This window comes from Aquila chrysaetos, chromosome 8, assembly GCF_900496995.4.
Source record: "Aquila chrysaetos chrysaetos chromosome 8, bAquChr1.4, whole genome shotgun sequence".
NCBI classification, from domain to species: domain Eukaryota; kingdom Metazoa; phylum Chordata; class Aves; order Accipitriformes; family Accipitridae; genus Aquila; species Aquila chrysaetos.
The window spans coordinates 38,096,474-38,119,845 of NC_044011.1; the positions used below are offsets into that span (position 1 = coordinate 38,096,474).

The 23,372-nt window shown below is 40.2% G+C and overlaps 1 protein-coding gene across 7 annotated transcripts in view; it reads right to left on the reverse strand.

Annotated features, from left to right (window-relative positions):
- The window catches only part of CFAP61 (cilia and flagella associated protein 61), a 127,553-nt gene that overhangs the window by 42,407 nt on the left and 61,774 nt on the right, over positions 1-23,372 (reverse strand). For all 7 annotated transcript variants that reach the window (XR_003924531.1, XR_003924530.1, XM_030021861.1 and 4 more), the window contains 3 exons: positions 13,662-13,760; positions 9,388-9,556; positions 7,200-7,374 (listed from right to left, as the gene is read on the reverse strand). Coding sequence is in view for 5 of the 7 variants with exons in the window: in XM_030021861.1 (XP_029877721.1) it covers positions 7,200-7,374; positions 9,388-9,556; positions 13,662-13,760 (443 nt within the window). In the remaining 2 variants the exon portion in view is untranslated. The remainder of the gene's footprint in view (positions 1-7,199; positions 7,375-9,387; positions 9,557-13,661; positions 13,761-23,372) is intronic.

Below are 23,372 nucleotides of genomic sequence, written 5' to 3' on the forward strand. Positions count from 1 at the left end.
GCCCTGCTGAGGGGCACAGGGAGCCGACGCACTGACAGGCAGCGCTGGCAGCTCTGCTCCGCTCTTTGAAGACAGCTGCCTCCCTCCAGTCCACATCGGAGAACGCCCAAAAACTAAATGCCTCAAGTACATGCTCTGAACCACCCAGTCTCCATCCTTGCACGCTGCCTAGGTATCAGCAAGCTTGAGACAGACATTTCTGATCAGTTGGTGTGAAAACAGTGTTTGGATATCGCTGCTCCTTTTGCAGTGCATTGTCACTAGAGCAGAAACCACAATTTAAACCAGCTTTGTCTTTCCACTCACTGGGCAAAAGGAGTTCTGATTCAAACCCACACCACCCACCTTCCATTGGAATACCCTTAACAACAAAGCTGCAGGCTATATGGTAGGATCTTGCAAATTCTCTTACTGAACTGGTGCCACTTCAAACTGCATAGTTAAAGCTGAGAGCGAATACATGAGGATGGGAGGGAAGCAGGTTCTGTGTGAGCATAATGTGACTCTCCAGCCTAATGGCTAAAGCCCTCCTGCCAACAAGGGAGGCAGAGCTGGGATGCATCAGAGCATCTGTGTGTTTTATCTAAGGATGGTTTAATATAAAACACATAAACATTGCTCTAAGCAGGGACTGAAACATGCTCCTCTCCTTCCTGTTCCCTCTGTCCCCCTGCTTGGAATGGAAACCATTTTTCTGCTCCGTGATCCACTGAGCCTTCACGTAATCCATGCAAAATAGCACAGCTCTCGTAGGACAGACTGGGAACTCCTGTCCTGGTGGCTAAGGACCCTTTGCTACGAGGGCCACAGCCAAGCTCCTGCCCGAGCAAAGGAGGATCGAGCCCAGGCTTGCGGGCTCCTCCGTGCATGCAGCAGTAAGCATGCGCACAGCCACCAGCTCTGCATCTGTGCTGTGCTAGCTCAAGCTGCAAGGCCAAGATAGATGGAGGAACACCCAGCCTATGAATTTGGACAGACCTTCAGTAAGACATCAGCTCCTGCACGTTAAGTCTGATGGGTGTTTCAGTATGCCAAGAATCTGCTCTGTCAGCACAAGGATGCATCAAATGCACGTTCCCAGTGCTTTTAGTGTCCCACACCTGGGCAACACTGCTTGTCAGCAGGTGCATTTATTGCTTTCTGGGAAATCCCTGGCAGAAATAGGAAATAATTGAGCCATACCTACACAAGCTAACATGTAAACATTCTTGCAAGACAGCACACCATACACTCCAGCATGAAGCTGGGAGAGGGAAATTGCAGAAAAGCTAACACCCCCACCAAGTGTCGCTTTTCCAGGTAATGTAAACCAGAAGAAAGCCAGTGCACAAATACCAGGCCATCCCAGGCTCATCCAGTCTGACTGAAGCTGAAGGATAACACAGAGGATACAGGGCCTCATATAAGAAGACTTAGATACGGCAGAAGTTTCTCTACGAGCTCTGTGAAAATAACTTGTAGTCTGGCGTTGAAGGAAAAGCATAGGGTGGAATGTTCTAATGAAAAATCTTGTTGGAACATATGAGGTGTTTCAGGAACAGCCTTTAATTGACATAAACAGCAGCTGGCACTGGCTCCCCACAGACTCCATAGCAGTTACTGCAATCAGAATTTGGACAAACAGCTGACTTTTCCTACATAACTGGCTTGATCTTGACTTTAGGCAGCATTTGTTTTCCTACATGACACTGCAGTAAGAAGTGATGAGCAGGTAAGAGTGCCTCATGCAACTAACTTGCACGTTTATTCTGGCATTGGCATTTATGTCTCTCTACAAGTGATAGCATCCCCTACAACCTGAATTTTATTATTTCATAGGCTAAACTGATTTCACTGGGACCATGTTTTACTGCATGAGACACAGAGCAATACTAAACAGAGCATTCACAAAGCCCTAGCTCCCAAGAATATTAATGATAAAAATTGTTAACAGATGTTCTATTATTCCCCTTTGACTACAAGGTTATTTTATTTGTCCATATCAGTTTGGCTACTTGTAGCTGCCAGATAAATGTATCTCTTCATAACTGCCAGAGAAAAGAATTGCCCAATGATTATACATGCTCAGAAAAGTTGGAAAGCATATTTTTACTGTTCACATCAGTGACCAGAGGGACTGTCGTGGTTTAACCCCAGCCAGCAACTAAGCACCACGCAGCCGCTCACTCACTCCCCCCCCACCCAGTGGGATGGGGGAGAAAATCGGGAAAAGAAGCAAATCCACGGGTTGAGATAAGAACAGTTTAATACAACAGAAAAGAAGAAACGGATAATGATAATGATAACACTAATAAAATGACAACAGCAATAATGAAAGGATTGGAATGTACAAATGATGCACAGTGTAATTGCTCACCACCCACCGACCGGCACCCTAGCTAGTCCCCGAGCGGCGATTCCCCGCCCCCACTTCCCAGTTCCTATACTGGATGGGACGTCACATGGTATGGAATACCCTGTTGGCTGGTTTGGGTCAGGTGCCCTGGCTGTGTCCTGTGCCAACTTCTTGTGCCCCTCCAGCTTTCTCGCTGGCTGGGCATGAGAAGCTGAAAAATCCTTGACATTAGTCTAAACACTACTAGCAGCAACTGAAAACATCAGTGTTATCAACATTCTTCTCATACTGAACTCAAAACATAGCACCGTACCAGCTACTAGGAAGACAGTTAACTCTATCCCAGCTGAAACTAGGACAGGGACAGAACAATTTTACCTGCAACAGTATTCATCTGAAATCATAAGAAAGAGTTCTTACTACTTGCATAAATGTAATACAGAATAAGTATAATGTGTGATAATGGGAATTCCATCCAACGTGTACATTGCTAAGCTGACTTTCTAAGCCAGAAGAGCCCTTTCCATCGCTCCTGCCTATGAGGACACCTATCTGTAGGCAGCACTCTCCTCATGAGAGAGCCAAAAAAGAAGGAAGACGTAAGACTGATCCATTTTTTTTTTCACTGCTGCAGCAGGGTGTAATGCAAGAAGTAAACAAGGAGCACTAGTGGCGAAATACAAAGTTCAATATATTAATTTTTAGTAATCTACTGTGCTAATAGTGCAGATAAGAATGTGGTACATGGATGCTGACAGCCTCAGATTACATTTACACATTTTCCATTAGCAAGGGCTGAAAAACATAAGCAGCTGAAGAGGATGCAGTGGCTGGGAAAGGGGCATGAGAAGTGCTTACCAAAGGCATAGCCTAGCAAAGTTTTGTTCTGACTTTAAGGCAAGCAAGTCTGGGCAACTGAGAGATCCTCGCCATTTGGCAGAACCAGCCTCTGTGGAGGGAAGTTCAGTTATTGCATTATATGTTGGCATTTTTGTATATATGAGATCAGATTCAAGCCCTGCATTTCTCAAGGAAAATTAAAATTCTGTTTTATATGGTAATATTAAATACAACTCCATTAGATCAAGGAAAGCAGTGCTCCTTTACTGACCTCTTGTAAATCAACAATTTACGGTTTCTGCTTATTACAATATTAGTGGCTTTTTAGATTACAGTGCTAGTAGACTAGGAACTACAGATATTTATTATGGACTGAAATTATGTTCACTGGACAGATAGCAGTTCCTCAGGACGCTTTTATTATTTAACTACACGAAAATGTATCTATCTGTGAGTAAACATAATAATCTTCCACAGAAAAAAGCAGGCATAAATAAAGACCGTTAGAGTAGTTTTATCATTTATTACTAGAATGTCAGCATTCTGCGGCAGAGCAGGCTCATTCATTTTCCACAAGTGGAAGCACAAGATTTCAGTGACCCTAGCATGACCTGAATCTTTTTAGTTTGCAAAAGCTAAAGGAGAAAACCAGTATTAGCTAAAGCATCAGTGGCTCCGGTTGGTGATTCATGCACTGGAATTTTAATGCGATAGTATTCCTACAAACACGCTTTTAATAAGGCAGTAAACTATGTTTAGGTAAAGAGAAAAAATAATTGCTCCATTTTGGGCCATTAAAGCAGTTTTGTTCCTTACTTTACTCCCATCCTACTTTTTATTTTCATGGAAAGCGCAGAGCTAATAGGAGATGAATTTCAATTAGTCACAATTACAGTTATAATAGGTTACATGCATTAGGCGGCTGGGTTTCATCAGAGAAGCCGCAGCAGCAGCCGTCGGGGCTGGTGCTCGCCCTGCTCCCAGGCCCTTGGCAGCAGGAGGTCCTTCCGGAGCCACCAGCACGACCGGCCAGGAGCAAAGGCCTCCTGCCCCAGCTCGGGGGACCCTGCTGCAGCCCACCATGCTGCAGGTGGCCAAGGGGCTGGCAGCAGCAGACGTGGCTCACCGCTTCTCCCACGGGCTCCTTGAGCAACACCCGCTGCTGAGTGCCGGCCAGCTTCTCCCGTCGCCTCTCCTGAGGCGAGGAGGAGCCCAGGGAAGAAGGCTGCAGTGAGCACGCCGCTGCCCATCCTTGGCGGCGCAGCCACTGCCGGGAGCACCGTTGCTTCCACCACGGCGTGCACACAATGCCTCCCGCCAGTACGTGCTACCAGGCTGATCCTGCTCTACTTACAACCTGCAAGAAAGCATCCACTGATTCCATCCAGAATGAAGTGGCACCCAGTGCTCACAGAGGGAAGAAAAGCTATTAAAAACCCTACCTTAACTCTTAATTAAAAGCTGCTCTCAAAATCAGTGCCACCAAATGAAGATTTCATCCAATTAGGCTAATAAGACTCACATTGTGAAGCTCAGTGATTAACGCTTTCCTTTAAAAAACCTCCAGAAGTAGAGGTGGTCTTGCAGGCACATTCACTCTACCTCATCTGGGGCTTTTCTCCCCCAGCCAGAGGCTGGTGGGAGCTGCTCCTTGCCCCAGCCCCCGGGCTGGCTACGTGGGACCCTGGTGGGGGGGCTCATCCAGTGGCCCAGCCAGAATGGGGCTCGGCACAGCAGGCTCCAGACTACTTTTGATAAACATTGCAAATGGCTGAATAAGAGGAGCACAAATAGAAGAAAGTTGCGTGGAGAAAAGACCGTGTATAAGCTGAGAAGAATTATTATTGTGTCTGAAGTGGGAGGATGAAATATCTATTTCTGTGCAGCTACAATAACCAGCATATATAGTTTTACTAGCCACTTCATTTTCTTTAAACATAAGCAAATCTTATTTTTTAATGTTTTGAATTCTAACATGTTTAAAGCAGGTTAGTAGGAATTTGACAAACAAAACTTTAGTTTTGATGAGATTAAATATATAAGGTGTAATATTACTATTTATTGAAGGCAAAACTAGGATCTGTAGAATTTCAGGGATGAAAAGTAAACACAAACATAAAACTTTGGTCATCCCAGTAGAGCAATAGCATGGCCTGCAGAGAGCTGACAGACATCCAAATCAATTGCTGAGCTCCACAGGAGCCTTGCCTCTGCATCTCCGTGAGCCTGTTGCCTATTAGGCTGCCTCCAGAATAGGCTAGGGTCTGAAAAGTGGACTCATTCTCAGAAAAAGCAGGGATCTTGGACGCAGCTATGATCAAGTCTGAAAGAACAACATTTGTAAGAAATATAGCTGGAAAAAGAAGCAGGGTGAGGAAGAACAGAAACAGAGATAGCTGGAGAAAGACTTCTCCAGCTGGGCACTCTTTATAGCTTACATCTGCAGCAGCAGAGAACATGAAGTGGGAAGAGCAACTAAAGGGAACTGGAGCCAGAGACAGGGTGGGGAGAAAGGGAGAGGCGTCACCTCTCCCACAGACCACGTCTCCAAAAAGTCCCTCCAGACCGGCCTCATCGGGAGTTGTGGATTTAGCTTATAACCAAAGACAGGACAGTGCCCAGTTAAGATATCCAGCTTTACACCGCAACAAAAGTCAGCAGCAATAATGAAATTATGATTAATATAATATTATTTTAGTATTAATAATAAGAAAAGTGCATTCATCCCAAAGCAGCTGAGGTGCTGTAAGACTGCCGTTCACCTGAAAAGCGATCCTCCTGGGCAACTTGCGCCCCAGCCAGCAGCTAGTTCTCAGGCTGTGTTTCTGCACAGGTGGACTGGAGCACATTCCAGGACTGGATGCACACGGATTTACATGAAAGACTAGCAGTAGCAAACAGGGAAAACTAACAACCTCATCTGTTTATGCAAACGCAGCTGTGCATATCAGCTGGACATCAGGTAAAACTGTTCGGGCAGGGGCTGGTATCAGCTGGAAAACAGGCAGAGCAGGACTGCTGAAGAGGCTCTATTTACATGCCTGAGGCCAGGAAGCTGTTTGAGGAAAATGCAGGCAGAAATATAATATTTATCATCCCCTGTCCTGATCTGAGCAAGACTTGAAGGATGATAAAGAAACTTTCAGTGTCTTGAGAACTTCCATGAAGGTCTGCCAAGCAGGACATGAACCTTATAGACCACACCAAATAACTACCAATTTTCATTATGTTCTCTATGAACGAGCGAGGTAAACGACATGTTTAGGTAACTCCTGCTGTTGCACTCGACAGGAATTTTCCACAAAGACAGCTTTCCTGCTCTGAACTCTGTCCTAACTCAGATCCAGCACACAGAAGTGACTTTACATGAACTCACTGTTTGGTCTCTTTTTCCTGTAGCTGAAAGTTTAACTTGGAAGCCTGGATGATTCCAGATATTTTCAACAGCATACACATTCAGTGAATGAACTAATGAATATACAAACAATGCACACCTGAACAGGCTGAGGAAATTCAGGTGTGGTGGACATCTGCACAAATGTGTGATTTTAAGGGTTGAAAAGAAAATACTGGGAGCCTGCAGTTCTAAGTGAAAATCTGTAACTGGCATAACTGAACAGAAAGATGACAGATAGTGAAAAAAAAAACACTTCCTATTTTAGACCTGTTTTCTTTGTGTTATGCCTCAAATCTAGATATTTTTCTATACAACACAAAAACACATCCACTAATTAAATTATTATTTAATTGGCTAATTAATGACTCCAGCCAGATTTGCATTTGGGACTCATTTTGTTTTATATAATAATTATAGATAATTAATCTATCTCAAGCCTTTCTTTCCTAGCTAAATATGCTGGGTATCAAAAATGACAACAAATTGTAAATTAATCTGGAAAACAAAGCACAGCAGATGAAAGACTTTGTTAGAATTAATCAGGCTCCAATTATACCATGGCATTAAGGAAACAATAAGCCTAGAAAACATATCTGTAAATGTGCGTGTGCTAACGAAAACCCTTACCTTCCGAGTTGACAATGTTTTCTTTCAGCCAGTGCGTTGCCTTTAAGCAGTCCTGATCGTCATTGAGAGTAAAATGATTGGAAGGGACTTTCCCTGTGTATCTTTGTGGCCACTTACTTATGACTTCTCTGTTAGTTGGGAGTTTACTGATATCTGCTCCAGTGGGAGACAGGACCTGGAAGAAATGAATAAATGAGTGAATGAATATATGGCATATATCTTGGAGAACCATTAAGGAAGATTTTAAAAAACAATTACACAAGCCATTTGACTACCTACAGGTTGCTATCCTTGTACATCCAAACCCTTCTTAACATTCAGCAGCAGCAAACACATCAGTGGCCACAGAGAAAATAGACTGATGCTAGTCTGAGTTTACACACACAGGCACACATGCATGTGTGTGTATTCCATATTTTCTATGGGATATGGGTGACCATTTTAAACAGCAGTACCACAACAAGTCAATAATAATACTGGCAAAAGGCAAACGAAAGGGACTTCCCAGCAAACAGCAGAAATGCATAAATATATGATTGAAGGATCTCTGAAATTATTTGAATAACATATGCCTTTAAATGACACTTGAAAATTCCTTGTGCAGCAAGACTGTCTCCATCTTTTGTCAGCAAAAATAAACTTTCTAAAATAAGAGAGATTTTGTCCCAGAGAAAGGGACCAAAACCTGCTTGATGGTTAAAATGCCAGGATTCAGTAAAGCGTTAATGGTATAATGCTACTTTACAGTAACAAATTCAATCTGAATTAGACAGAGCAAAAAAGGGAATCTGATCTATGACTTCTACAGCATCAGTGATTAACGTCCTGAACAATGTTCTCACTGACCACTGGATCAACTGAAATACTATTCGGTCATATAAAAACAGGCATGACATCAAAAGATCTTACTTACCCAACAAGTAAATCTTCTTAATCATAATGAATAATGTTTTACTAGGCATTAATTTGACTGCTTACCAAATAAGGAACAACTCATAAAAAGGATGGACTACAGCTCTGTGTAATAAAACAGAAACCAGATGATAAAAATAATTCCTTCCTATTTTTTGTAGGGCTTAAAAGTGAGAATAGAGGACGTTAGGTTTTCTTCTTGAAGGGAGATAAACCCCCAGTTTTCCCTTGCTTTCTTTATCTTTCTTTCTCCTCCAGTGTAGTTACTCCCCATAACTTATTTTGCAAGTCAGAGTTACCTCCAAACTTCTTTTTCTAGGAGCACTTGAAGTCATTCAGACCATACTTCAACTTTTGTTTCATCCCTGTTGAATAGTCAGTATGGGTTGTTGTTTACTCTGAAAAGTGATTACAGAAAAACTGGGGCTTTCTTGCTCCACAAATCTGTTGCACTCGTGCAGTCCAGATTTCACTATGCGGCTGATCATACCTCACATTCACATTTGTGACTTATGGTGAACAGCACTGTAAAAATCTGTCAACACAGGCTCAGTTTGATCTCCCAGTTTTAAAGGCAATATACCTTGCTCATGATTCCTACCCAAAACCAATCAGTAAGGCAAAATCACTGCAGGCAACGGGGCTATACAAAAGATGACCATTTGGTTTACACAGTTTGACGGCCACGTGATGATACACAGAAAGAACGAACCCTGGCCGGGATGTCCGAGTAGAAGCTGAGCCTGTAGGGCTGGACGTCAGCTTGATTCCACATTTCACGTGTAACTAAGGGTCTGCTTCAGTCTCACTGGAAACTTAACTGTGTGCCACAATAACACACAGCACCACATACGTGCCTAGGCATGGTCATCATGTGAGATGAGTAATTAATTTGATAAGGAATTCTCTCCATTGCCAAAACTAGGTCAAATGGTGTTAGACCAGCTGGAGTTAAGTCTCCTGTGGCTGGGGCCACATGTCAATTGGGCCTACTCTTCAGCAGGTTTAATGGTCACGGTGGCAAAAATACTGGCAGCTTTGCTTAATATCTGATGCTGAGCAGTGACATTGCTGGTAGAAAATTTTGTAAAACCTCTCATCTCCTCCAAATTCTATCATCACACTGAAATAGTACAACCTGCTACACTGAAGGGCTGCAAACTTTCTGGTTATACACTTGCTAAGGACTACTCTATTGCTTTGCTAATCACACAAACACTATTCACTGTAAAAACTGAATATATTATTATGTTTTTCCCTCTGCACACAATCTTACCTGGTATTTCTGTCCAGTACAGAGAACAAGGTAGTCATATGGTACGTTTTTCTCCTTGGAAACAACTACATATTTGGCAGCACGATTTATGCCAGTCATTTTACCAACCACAACGTTAACCCAGGAACAAAGTGACATCTGTGCATAATCTTCATCATTAAAACAGTGGCTGTGAAGAAAGAATATCTGTAAGTGACATTTCAGCAGCTGACAGCAGGCATTAATTAGACATCTGGTGAGTTAGCCAAAGTCCCCTAGTGGTTCAAGTCTGTTCTCTCGCTGTGAGTTTACGGCAGTCTATAGTAAAAGATTAGTCATTATGAAATACTCAGTTACAAATTGACAACTTTCTGCTAAAACCAAACAATCCCTCTCAGCATTGGGCCTTACAACCACATAATTTAAAAACAAAGTCAGAAATAGATGCTTTAGTCTGCTTTTGCTTTGCAGGCTGATGCAAGGAGGAGGCTTTTGCACCTGCAAAGAAAATATTTTAACAGTCTAATTCTTTCTCCTATGTAAGACTCCCTCAGGAAGTTTTTTTTCCACTGTTGCATCACTCGGTATTCAACTTCACCGGTAGTGGCTATGGTGAGAGACAAATGCAATGAAGGCACCATTGGCATTTTAACAACCATGTTCCAAAGTATTAGTCTGAAAAGTTTAAAAATAAATAGAAAGCTAGGAAAACGGTTGTCAGAGCTAGAAGTAAAAGGCAGAGATTTCAAATTGTCTCTTGGTGACCCCTTTCCAAATGAACTTTTCCATAATGCAAGAATGAGAAATTCTGAAAACATACTACACTGACCCCCTACCCCCAAACTTTCAAAAGTCTCTAAGATGCAACTGAATTCCTCTGCCAGATGAACTGAATATTAACAGGAGTAAAGAAGAAATTATCACACAGGCTATCCAAAAGAAAACAAAATCAGCAGGTGAGTGAGAGAAAGAGAGACACAAACAGTGCAGACGTGAAAAATACTAATCTTCACTAATTTCTAACTGAACACAATTTATTGTTGATGAAAATGGGGAAGCAACTTTTATAATTTCAAAGCAATTACCTCCAGTGCTAGGTAACAACCAATATAAAGATTTGTCTGTTTTAAGAAGCAGAGCCTTGTTCCATACAGTAGTTATGGTTTCCAGGGCTTTTTGTCCCTGAATGTCTTACAGACTAAATGTTGTCCAAATGAGATACCTCGACAGAAGTCTTATTTTCAGGGTGTGTATGGTGCGCACATTCTGAGCACCACGCTCTGGCAGTGTTAATTCAATATCAGTACCAAAAAACTAAGGAACCTAAAATCACTTGTCGATTTTGAAAATCTCATGCAAGGTTTACTTCTGCAGCTGTTAAAATTCAGCAGTGTTACAGCCTGTTTTCAGTGTAAAGTATCCTATATATCCCTATGTATGATAGAAGTATCAAAGATCTGGAAGCTGCTATTTAAAAAGCCAATTTTGAAGCAAAATCTGAATGGAACAAAACCTCTTTTAATGCCTCAGTAATGAAAATTAAAAATACTTCCAAAGGTCTTTTATGACTCAGAGTATGCCTCCACTCTGCCCAACTAAGCAAATACCAGAATACTTATTTATTATTGCATTTGTACTGCCCTCTCTGCTTAACAGACTACTGCAAAGACAAAGATTCCTGAAGATAAAATACTTCAATACAGATGTACAATACACACATCATTATAAAATGCATGGAGGACCAGAGAGATAATATTTTCAATGAGGTCCGTTATGACTCTTGAATACCACTGAGTCTTGCAGTAGCCCATTATGGAAATACACAGTACGCTGCTGGCCATTCTGCAAATCCAGCTATACTCAACTCAATACCTTCCTGATACTGAAAACTTAAACCAGACAAAATTCTGTTAAATTAGGTATTTTCAGTAGAATTGAAGATTAATGCTAATCCCAAACCCATTTATAGCTTTGTAGAGGGATGAACCTGCAGGATCTAGCAAAAAAGAATGCAACAGGTTTTAAACAAGCAAAGAAGATGAGTGGCTGATGTCACACAGATGTCTGGTTTATGAGATCAGAGTGACATGGCAAGAAGATGGAACTTGCACATCTTGTGTGAAAGGAAGCTGAGTCTCACCCCTGCTAGCACTTCACACCTATGAGACAAGATGGGAATGGCCAATAAAGAGATCCTGGGCTTCACCCAGTCTGTGAGCTGAAGTCAGTGCAGAAAAAAAAAAAATCCATCTACCAAATAAAGCTCATGGCCATTCAGAGGCTCAGGAACTTTACTTTCTATTGATACTGAGTGATGAAAAATATTCCACTTTCTTTTTACTGAATGTAATGTGATTAAATAGAAGGGGATTCAGCTCATGTTCAAGCATTTGATGCCTTTATATTATACCAGTGACTGCAGCAGAGAACGCTGGAGAGAGACTTGGCACTAACAGCTATTATTTTGTCATTAGTACCAGAATATACATTCTAAAACAGAGCTGATTGCTAGACATTAATTGTTGTTACTGAGTTCCCAAAATTGTCATACCGGATGCCACAGAAACAAACGAAGTTGCTTTCATAACCTGAAGAATTTCAGGGCTGAGTGACCAGGCTTTCTGAGGTGCTCTGCATCCTCTGTACTCACAAATACCAGAGGCAAATAAATAAGGGAAGAAAACCACTGACAATTGTAAACTGTAATCATGCAGAAATCTATAAATAAAATGGACATCAAGGATAGATGGGGGTTTTCTAAAGCACCTTTATAATTGAGGTGCACAGCTCCCAGGAGCCTGGCACTCCAAAATCACAGTGGAGCTTTCAAAAATCATACCCTGCAGAGTTCAATTTTCACTCTTAATCTGCTTTCAAATTTTAACAGCTAATTCTGGCGAGGCAGCTATGAACTGCAACTTTCAATCAGGAAGCATGTTTTGTTATTACAGTTCTTTTACAGTATACTTAGGAAAAAGAGTACGTGCATTTATGTGAGCACATAATCCCTTCATTTACTAGATTTGTACTTAAACACACCCCTTTATACAATAAAAAAATTAATTCAGGTAACTACTTATAAAAAATTCCTTGACAGGGCAAAGTTCCAAACAAGACAAGGTGGTTTTAAACAGGTTCACATCACACCATTTTCATGTCTTTGTAGAGATTTCATTTTTAAGGTTCAGCAAGCAGACATCGAGTTGTTTTGTCATTTAAAGAGCTGGCCCTTTAGTGCAATGCCACTTACTGAGTAAAAGATTTGGTAGAAACAACATACAGGTTCCAGAGAGTCACATGCCAAATCTAAATAAATTTTACTAAGTTCATTCCCTTGCTATTCAAAATAACTGATTCATTTTAATTCTATGCTGCTCAACATCCAGACCAATCATGTTCCTGTCTACAGTGAGGACTCCTAGTCACTATTCCAAAATAAAAAAATAAAACCATCAAAACAAATATACTAAATTTAAGTAAGAATTATGTACTGTGAATTTTAACGAGGTAAGATTTTATCCTACTAAATGGAAGATATTTTACTTATCGGGAAACAAGAAAACTCGTGAAATGTTTAATCGCTCACTAGACACAAGCACAGCTATCTTTGCAATCTTCCCTTCAGCTGTTTTGCACCAGACCCATGGCTCTGCCAGCCCAGGGGAGGTAAGTGTAAGAGACAGCACTCTGGCTGGGACTGGAGATAGACTTCCACAGTCCAGTGACTGGCACACCAATAGTTCACAAACAGCAGAAGTGATGCAGCATAGTTCTTCCAAATTTATCAACAGCAATAATCCTGAACTTTCCCCCATATACTCAGCAAAATTCCCACTATCATCAGTGGGATCTGCATCTCACCACATGGCTGCTATAAGCAGACTACTAGTCACATTGCTAATATTAATTCTTATATGTTCTTTTGTTCAGCATTATTTGGAACAAAACTCACGGAAGTTAAAAACTAAGTAATATTTAAAAAGCAAGCATAAGTCTTTGTCATTTTTATTTAACCTGGAGATCTAACCAATCTAAAAAGTCTTGGAAAGCGGAGACCAGTGTCCTGGTATAACACAAGGGATTGCTGTCCTGAAGTTACTGCTTTAGCAATATTTCCCTAGTAATAATTATATTCAACTCATTTCACAGGTGAATGCATGTTGTATAGACAGATTGGATTATTTTGAGGTTATCTGTCTATGTATCTACCTGAAATTTAGGACAAGTTCACAAAGAATTACAAAGTGTTATGTTTTCCTTTGAAGCTGTGGAAGTGTTTAGATATTAAATCAAACCTGTTAATTAAAAATCTTCTATGTTTGGAGCCTGGTCGGTCTTTTCCTGGAAGGCCATGAATTGAAATCAAGGTCAGATTGTTGAACTTCAGATGCGGACTGCAGAAAGAAAAATAAAATGCCACAGTTCAACCAGTGTAAGTTTGCTGAGGCTCTGTTTGGTACAAGCATAATGCGAGTGCATTTCAACATATGGTTATACACAGTGTTTACAGCTTAGCTTCCCAGTCCATCACTGTGACTTTCGAGCTGTATAGCATCCAGCACAATATTGTCTCAATACTGACAGAGATATTTAGACTCTATCACGCAACTAACAAGCTCTGTTCCTAAGGCCTTATGGCAGGACTTACCTTCCATGACTACAAAAGCTATCATAAGACCACCAAGTCTTTGCTCAAACACCTTTGCTGTTCATAGCTCACCTTCTGTAAGCTGCAGGAAAGGAAAAAAGAATTCCTGACAACTGGTAATTTGTCTGCTTCCTGCAACATGTCTACTGAAATTAGGAGGGCATATCAAAGGAGCAGCACAGATTTTAATTCCATATTCAGGAGGATATAGAAAGTAATTCCTTTACACAGGCCAGGTACAACGTGTTTTGTCATTTTGCTAAGATGCGTGTGTCTTTGGACACAAAAAGAAGAATACTTTCCACTGTAGTTTCATTAATGCCAGAGTGTGGGGGGGGGAACAAGACTGACAGTATGTTGAACTAAATGTGATCTGACATTTAAAAACAAATAAATATTATGAGTGATTAAGCCTTCTAATCTTCAAGGCTTTCTGTAAGTTAAGTATGGATTGATGCAAATGGTACAAAGGAATCAGAATGTTTTTTATCAACCAATGTTAATTTGTTATTCATACGTTTAAAAAATATATTCAAACAAAGTTAAAGGTCATACTTAAACCAAGGAATTTCAAGGTTATGTCTGCCCCTCTCAAAATGCATATTAATAGTTTAATTCTGGATTATGGATTATCTACGGTAAATCTCCATGCATACTCAGGCCGAGTGCAATGTAATAAATAACCTTAATGTAACAGAGTGCATATATTTATACAGATTATGGGCCTGATTCTCATTTAAATTAAGGTCACTCCACAGAGGTGGGTGTAAATAGAATTTGCTCTTCATTTATGGCCACATTATGCTGGCTGAGTGATACAAAGTGGTCTTCATGTAAATGAGAGTTAGCCTGATACATTAAGCTGAATTTAAAGTGTACAGAATGCCATCTGCACTCATGGAGCACTCCTCATGGGGTGCAAATGTGAACAATTACAATAACTTTACACACCTAAATAGTATGACTCCTTGGCATTTAGTTTACATGTAATTATGAGGAAAATTACTACAACGGCACATAAACATCCTAGACATTCTCCTATCCTGCCTGCCCTCACAGCAATGAAGTTTCTTTTCAGCTTAGAGCTGAAATAATCTCTGTACATGCTGCATGGCCTCTTGCCAGTAGGTCTCCAAATCCAGGTGCTACAATAACATTCAATTTAAATTACATTAACAATATTTAGGATGAAAATGTTGCAAGCAAGCATCAGAAAAATGGCAGAATGAAGGTCCTTGGCAGCATTAATATGCCTCTTTTGCATGATTGCACTATGATGCACTTTATTGATCTGGTCACATACTATTTTCTTCTGCAGATGCTCTACCTCTATTTAGTCCATACGCAGTTATCCAGTATTTCCACAGTCATATGGTATTTGTTTAGTTCTTCCCCATTGAGTGTGAGGCTTCAATTCAGACCTTTCACTCAGTATGATTTACTAACTAATGATTTACTTCTACCTCAGCGCTCCCATGGCATTCCCATATGCCCTGAACATTAATTCATGTTTCCCATTCATTAATCTTGTAGGCATCAAAATGTTGATTAGCATCTCCTTAGAATACTGTGACGAAATGAGTCATATCTTTGATTCCCATTTTACATTGAGAAAAATCAAGGCACAAAGAAAATTGGATTAAAGCTATCGAAAAGGCGCACTGATGTTGGAGGTAGAACTGAAGAAACACAGAGGCTGGTACCTGGCACTGCCCCGTGCTTCAGAGTGCAGGCGCACTGCCCTCCCGGGTCCAAGGAGCAGCAGAGCTCTGTGCATAATTTCATGCTAATAATGGTCACATTTTCAAACACAGAGGTGAAATTCTTCTTCAGCTAAGCATCAAAATTTGTTAAATGTTTAAGCACAGGGTGGCATTTGTGAAAATTATCAGAATCTTTAAAGAAAATAAGTAAAAAAACTAGTACCTTGTATTACAAAAGCTTGATTTCAGAACTGTAGCTGGTATGCCTAACCTTAGGATTTTAAATATATATACAGACACTTAAATACAAGCTGGAAAACTACAGGCAAAGTGTCGGTGCTTAGCCACAGTTACTCTTAGGCACTGGCACCCAGAGTTACAGGGAGATAACAGGTTTGAGTATTTTGACCAGCGACTGTCACACACATTACCACAATCTATATAATTCTCCCCTTTCCTCTACAGAGCATTATTATTTTAAGGCTAACAAAACGATGGTTTATTTATTATGGCTTTTGATGGCTAAAAGCTCTTAAGAACTGAAAAACAACAAAGGCTCTGCGAAACAGGTAGTGCATGTTAGGAGACTGAATGTCTTATATGCTTTTAATATATATAACACCTAATATGAAGTAGAGTAAAAGCAGAGGTTCCCACTTGGTGAAAAAGTCTTCAAGTTAAGAGCCTGAACCAATGCAGCATTAAACAAGTGCACCTGCATTTTAGAAGCAAATAATTCCAGCAGGGATTCATGTTGCTGTGGATACAAAGGGAAGAACAGCTCAAAGATACTGGTAAAGCAGGGAGGGATTAGAGTATCTAGGGAAATAAGTAAAAGGTATTGGGTTTCATTGCACAGTTCTAGAAGACAGCTACAAAAAAAAAAAAAAAAAAAACCTCTAAACACCCTTGTCCTCAAAATAAAATAGGATTGCCAATTTACTGAGAGCACAATCAAAGGAACAAGCAAAAAAAATTTTTTAGTACATTACATATCCTGGCATTTGTGTATCTGTTAGAATATTCCTTGCTAGTTTTTCTGGATTTTTTTGCCTGATGTTTTTCTACCTTTTTTTTCTTGTGTGTGTGGGGCAATGATGGAAACTGCCTGAACAAATGATTTAATTAATTGCTTTCATTAAACCCCTTATTATCACAAATAATAAGTCAAATCACTTTTGTTACCAAAAATAAAGTGAAGTAGTCTACATGAAACTAAGTGTTTCAATTTATTTGAAAGGAAGCTTCACACCTTTTTTATTTATTTTTCCAGTCATTTATAAAAACTAAAATAAAAAAGGGTGACAGAAGATAATGCTTTATCTGGCTACCAAAATTGGTAACTATCTGCACTATTCTCCTTCACGCATAATCTTTAAACAATAACTTTAATATCTGGAATTATAACCTATCCAAAAGTAAAGTCCTAATTATACTGTCCTCAACTTTGCTGCAGCAGAGCACTTGTAAAAATGGCAGCTCTAGGTCATTCTAAAAATGGTAACAAGCAGTCTGTTTTCAGCACTAGATGCTGAAAACTTAGATGTGATAAATTCTTGCATTAACGAAACTTTGAAATCAGAGAAATCTCTGTCCTGCAACAAAAAAAGGAACCTTAAGATTTTTGTGGGGAGGAAGGAGCCCAGAATGACAGATGATGATAGAAGAGAGTCCCAGCAGGCAATAACCTGGTGTTCAAGGCACAGAAACTCAAAGTGCCCAGGTATAAGTCTCACTGTAAAAGGCAGATATAGACAGTAGTTCTCCTTTTCCAAAATAATATAACAATTTATCCAAAGTAGGACTTTTTTTTTAAGGAAAGATTATCAGCTCAAACATTTCAAGAACAAAGTAATCGGGACATGACTTGGAGAAGAGACTTCTCCAAAAGGAAAAGATTTTCTAACAAATTTTCCAGCTCTGCATAAAACTACAGACAGAAATGCTCAGCTTAACAAGAGGTTGCTAATTTTAATAATAACACAGAAATTCCCACTCATTCATATTTTCACTAAAGGATAAATATGTTACTTAGCACTACAGAGTTTCTTTGAGTAATCTTCACGAATCATGTGTTTTCATATTGCCACTATACCAAATTGCTTTTGTTTGCTTGGACAAAGCTCATTGCTGTTGCTGGCAGAGCTGTAGAAAAGCCTTTACCCTTCTCTCCACTTCCTCCCACTCTCTGGGCAGCTATATTTGACACAGACAAGTAAGAATCAGCACAAAATCATGAAGATACGTGAAAACATAGCAAAACCATTTCCCTGTATGTTGCTAGATGATGCCATTCTAGTAGTATGAAGGCTCTGCAACTGATCATACAACACTTGGTTATTAAGTGAGTCAGTAACAGAAGCAGCAGAAAGGGTTTACTTTTTGTATCAACAATTACCAAAAGCATCTGTTCTCAAGAACCTTATGTAAGTGCATCAATTACAGCCCTCAGAACAGGATTTCAGCTTAACTGCTGACCAACATATGTCCATCTAGAAGTCATCCCTCTCTAATTACGAGTAAACGAAGATAAGCCAGTTCTCCATTGGATCAACCTTAGGAAAAAGTGTTAAGATTGTGAATGAATTTGCTCAATGAAAGAAGGGATAACAATAAAGCCTTTACTGGGACACTTTTCAATGCAAGGGTCAAAAAAGGGGTTTTCCACATATTCATTTTCTCTATAAACTGCACCCATGCTGACTCTTCCTCCCAAGACAAGCGACAGACGCATCAAGAACACCACCAACTGAAATAAAAAGATAAGTGAATCTAATTGTCAGTAGCTCACATTTAATTTGGCTGCCACTTTTGACACCAGGGGATAGATAAGTCAGTTGCTTACTTCAGTGGGAGAATTTTTCTTCCCAGAACATGACTATTTTCATTCTAAGATAGGCCACAACATTGGTGAAGTTCACCATCCTTTTTAATTTCAGAAAACACTCTTCTAAATTGTTCAGAACAGAGGTTAAAAGGAAAATGTTCGGTTCCAACTTTGATTTTTAAAAAATTCAAGATGTAATTTCTTTAAAAACAAAAGAGCCGCCTTTTTTAAATGACACCTGAGCAAAATATTTCATCGTGTCCCAATTACTTCCTCCTGATATCAAAACAACATTCTCCCTTCAAAATCTTGCATTTTGATGGAACAGTGCTTTTTATTAAAGTACTGTTTTTTCAGAAACTTCCCACTGGGTTTACTGGTGATTAATTTTATCAGATGCTGCATTCCAAAGAAAAGCAGCCTATAAGCCCAGGCCATGAAAGCCACTGCTACCACCACTTTTGACATCTTAACAAGAATCCATTAAAAAGCTAAGTAATATTTATTTTGATCTTTGAGTAACACCCTTCAAGAATGATGCAAGTGTTTCTCTCTCCCCAGCTGGCAGCTCTTCCTCATTGGGTCTCTCTCCAAACTTTGAACTTGATGGTTTGATTCTACACAGGATTTGGAGGCACCTCCTTGCTGTTGAAGCCTAGAGCCCACTGTCACAAGACAAAAAAACCCCAAACAACAAAACCCCCAAAACCACCACCACAAACTTCCCATAAACTTTTCAAGCACCATTCTGAAGATAACTTTTGCCCCCACTATGCCTACTGGAAGATGTTCTCTTTTCCACAGTAATTTCTCTAACTTCTGGCCCATATTTATTGAGTGTCAATTTATATCTACTTTAACTGGATAAGGACATCAATCATGAACTTAAATAGTTGGGGATTTTTAAGATAGGCTTATTCCGGCAAAGCTTCTGTTGCCCCCAGAATTGTCGCTTTACCTTCATTTGTTCAAGAAATATTTTCTGCTTCCTTCTTTGCTCTCACTAAAACCTGTGTCCCCTCTCTGACCCTAGCTCATGGGGTGTCCCTCTCCTGTAGCTGTCCACCCTTCTTCAACACCCCATCTCAAAAGCTGCTCCTCTCCAGTTAAATTTTGATTCTTCTGCTAGGGTAGATCAATTAGTCCTCTCGCTTCCTTTTTCCACTTTAAGTGGTTAGTCCTAGACTCCCTTCCACCTTGTAATTTTAATGCTTGTCTCTCTTTTGTCCTCAGTGCTGACCCTTTTCCTAGACAATGTAATTAAAAACATTAGCAACTCTGACTCTGCTGCATTTCAATTCTTTTATTAATTTCTCCTTTTTTAGGTAGCTTTACATCACCCCACTATCTTGACTTCTCCCTGAATGTTACCAAACATGTCTTTTTCCAGTTTCTTCTTTCAAACTCCCATCCATATCAGAACTCAGGTTTCTGAAACAACTCAGCCACCCTTCTGTCACTGTCACTGCTTTTATCCCTTCTAACCACCTCTCATTTCCCAGCAACTGTTTTTGCTTTCCTCACCTATGTCAACTCACCTTTCCCTATGCTTTTTTTGCACCATTCTTCTCTAGTGATTGTGCCTCTTTACTGTAATTCAGTTGAGTCTTTTTTTCCTTTGTGAGACTAATTCTTTTCCACACTTTGCCTCTCAACCCATATTGACCTTTGCAGTTTTACCACTAAGCTCTTCTCCCTCCTTTAACCACCTCTCCCTAAGCTTTCTTCTCAGAAGTCTCTTTGACTCTGCATCTTACCAGTACTTGCAAGGTGTATACCAGGCTTTGAATGTGTGTATCAATTAACACATGTAACATCCAAACTCTGGGGTACAGCATTTAAGAGCAAACTTCTAACACAACTTAAAACTAAGTCTTAAGTACTTGCTTATTTACATATTTGCCTATTTACTCCTTTAGTGTTAATATCACTTCAGGCTCAAATGTGAGCTGCCTTAACATTCTGCACTGAGAAACACTGTGAGCATAAACTGATTTTTTGTAGCAAAGTACAAACTAAATTATGACTCATCTGACAACCCAGCTACAGATTTCTTAGGAGGCTCTTTCAAAAACTGTAGTATTCACTCAAGATCAGTGGTATTTCCAGGATCTAGCTTATTAAAATCAGTGTGGCAAAGTCCTTAAAGTATGAATTGTTATGTGGCAGAACAGGAAAATCTAAAGAGCTCTTTCCTTGGCCCATACAAAATACATAGCTGAATCAGACACTTCCATATACTTATGTGGGCACATCCATAGTTACAAAGTTTACAAGATTAGCACTACCACCCCAAATGTAAGTTGGCTTTGAATTTGACCAAATCAAAGTACCATCCAACCACTACTTCAGTGAGCACATTTCCTTACTAAAATTTCAATTTCCATTCCATAAATGTTTCAGGATTTCATCCTGTTCAAAGTATAAAACAGGGCAATTATTCTTCTAGATAGAAAATGAGGGATATCTGATGATGGCCTTGGTAGTCACAGTCTCTGGCTGTTTAAATCTAATCACCTGGCAGATTCAAAATCACAGTTGAGAGACATCAACACCATTATCCACAAATAAAGATACCATAAATTGGGCAGTAAAACTAGAGTGTGGTTGAAATTTTGCTGTTTTGTCTGGTCCTGTGTGAATGTTTCAGTGCATAACATATAGTGCAAATTCCAGCTTGTTAATAGGACATTTTTAACATTATTGGCCAATCACCCACGTTAAAACTAAGGTGGGGGTTTTTTTTATGACTGTCTACTTACCAGACCCCAATTTTCCATATTATTACAGAGGAGATTAACATTTTGACTCTGTGATGTTGCTTCATGCATATTTGGCAATGCTGCCCCCACAGAGATGACAAAGTATGCACCCTAGAAAAGCCCACAGATGTCAAAAGACAGACTTCCCTTGAATTTGAAGGGCTTGAGATCTGTACCAATGTTTTTGTCCTAGCTTACGGCCAAGGACCATACATTCTCCTCCTGACAGCAAGAGCACGCAGAAAGAGAAAATACTCATAAAAGTTGCATGTTCTGAGGCACCACCCCAGTGCCACGTCCTCTTGACAGAAAGCTGGCAGCCCAGGCAGGACAGGGACATGGCTGGTGGTGGAGTCAGCTGGGCCAAAATTCCTGATCTCAAACATCTGCATGTAGCAGCTGCGGATCTGGGCCTCGCAGCACCTCCAGCCCTGGCAGCCTGATGAGCACAGCTGCCTCGCTGATATTGCATCCCTTAACGTAAAACAGCTCTGAGAGGTGCAGCACCACAGAGCCATGTAATGCCCAACTCTTCACCAGGGCAACATGATACTTCTCCAACAGCTCCTTCCCAAACAGCCCATGCCCTGTAGCTGACATGAAACTGAAATTATGCCCAATCAATGCAGAGATGCTACTGACCACCACACTCCTAGGGAAACAAACCACACAACGTGATGTGTTACAATTCACACGGCAATGCAGTGCGGTAACCTGGGTACTGGAAGCCATCAAGCTACAGCACTGTGGAGCTCCATCTAACCTAACCAATCCGCAGTAGAAGTTTTGGGAATCTAGATAACACAGCATGCAGTAAAGATTCACCATCTCATCACTGGCACTCCCCACTCTCATTTCAATGTAAGCTGTGTTCAGATTTGTCTCCTTCCTGGGATCTGGAGGGCAATCACAGCAATCCAGAAAAGGAACCTTAAAATTTCAGCTCGTCAAGCATTCAGAAAAAGCAAGCAAGTACCTTCAAATAGTGATCTTCATTTGTCACAACCCTCACTCTGCCCATTAAGAGTACATACATATATACATATGACCAGGAATCAAATCTACACTAATCACTGGAGGGAAGGATCACAACTTAACCAGCCAACTAATTTTTTTCTCCACTGTAGTAGTCTGAACAGTCTTCTGTGTTTCAAAACCAACCCACAGACAGTTTATAGACTGCTTTGAAGACCTCAGTAGTTACACCTCCACAACAGCTCTAGGAAGCAAACTTCAAACAAAGAAAAATAAATATGAACAGAAGAGAAAGTACATCTACTCCATCGCTTAAGCAGAGAACTGGAAAGCCTAAATGCAGTGTTTGCACTTGGAATGCCTCTTTATTTGCTTTGAACTGCATTGATCAGAGAACTACCAGATGCTTCGGGTAGTCAGGTTACCAAGCTCTGCTCAGAGCTGCTGAAACAGCCATGCTAACGTCATACTTAGTCACCAGGAGAGGTATGATAAACACAAAATGTAATTCTATGAAATTCTTGTGACTCATTTCAATTTTGAAATGGGCCTTTAATAAGAAAACTACTATTTCCAAATCAGTTTTAACATACAACAAGAAGTTATGAGTATTCATATATAAATAGTAACAAAAGAAAATCTACAAATATGTACAAATTTAAAGTGTGAAAGAATAGCTTGGGCTCAGACAAATGTTTGCATGCGTAAAAGGCAAGTACTTAAAGTTAAAATAATCTTATTTAAAACTGAAAACTGCCTCTAAAGCAAGAATATAACTATAAAATAACCCGTATCAATGCTAATTGAGCATCATTTTTTGGCAGAGGCATGTCAAATGGCTGTTAGGAAGGCTGATCTTGACCCATATCCTCTCCCCTAGTTTATGTCTGGTATCAGTCACTGACAGCGTTCATTGTGATCCTGACTGCGCAACAAGGCGAGATATGACCTATCTTATTTATCTCTGTCACAACTTGATCTCTATTCACCAGAAATGATGGAAGGCAACAATGTCTGAAGGACACAGGCCCAGTGACACTGAACACATGGTCGACTACAACATTGTTCTGGATTTGCCTTGGTATGAAAAA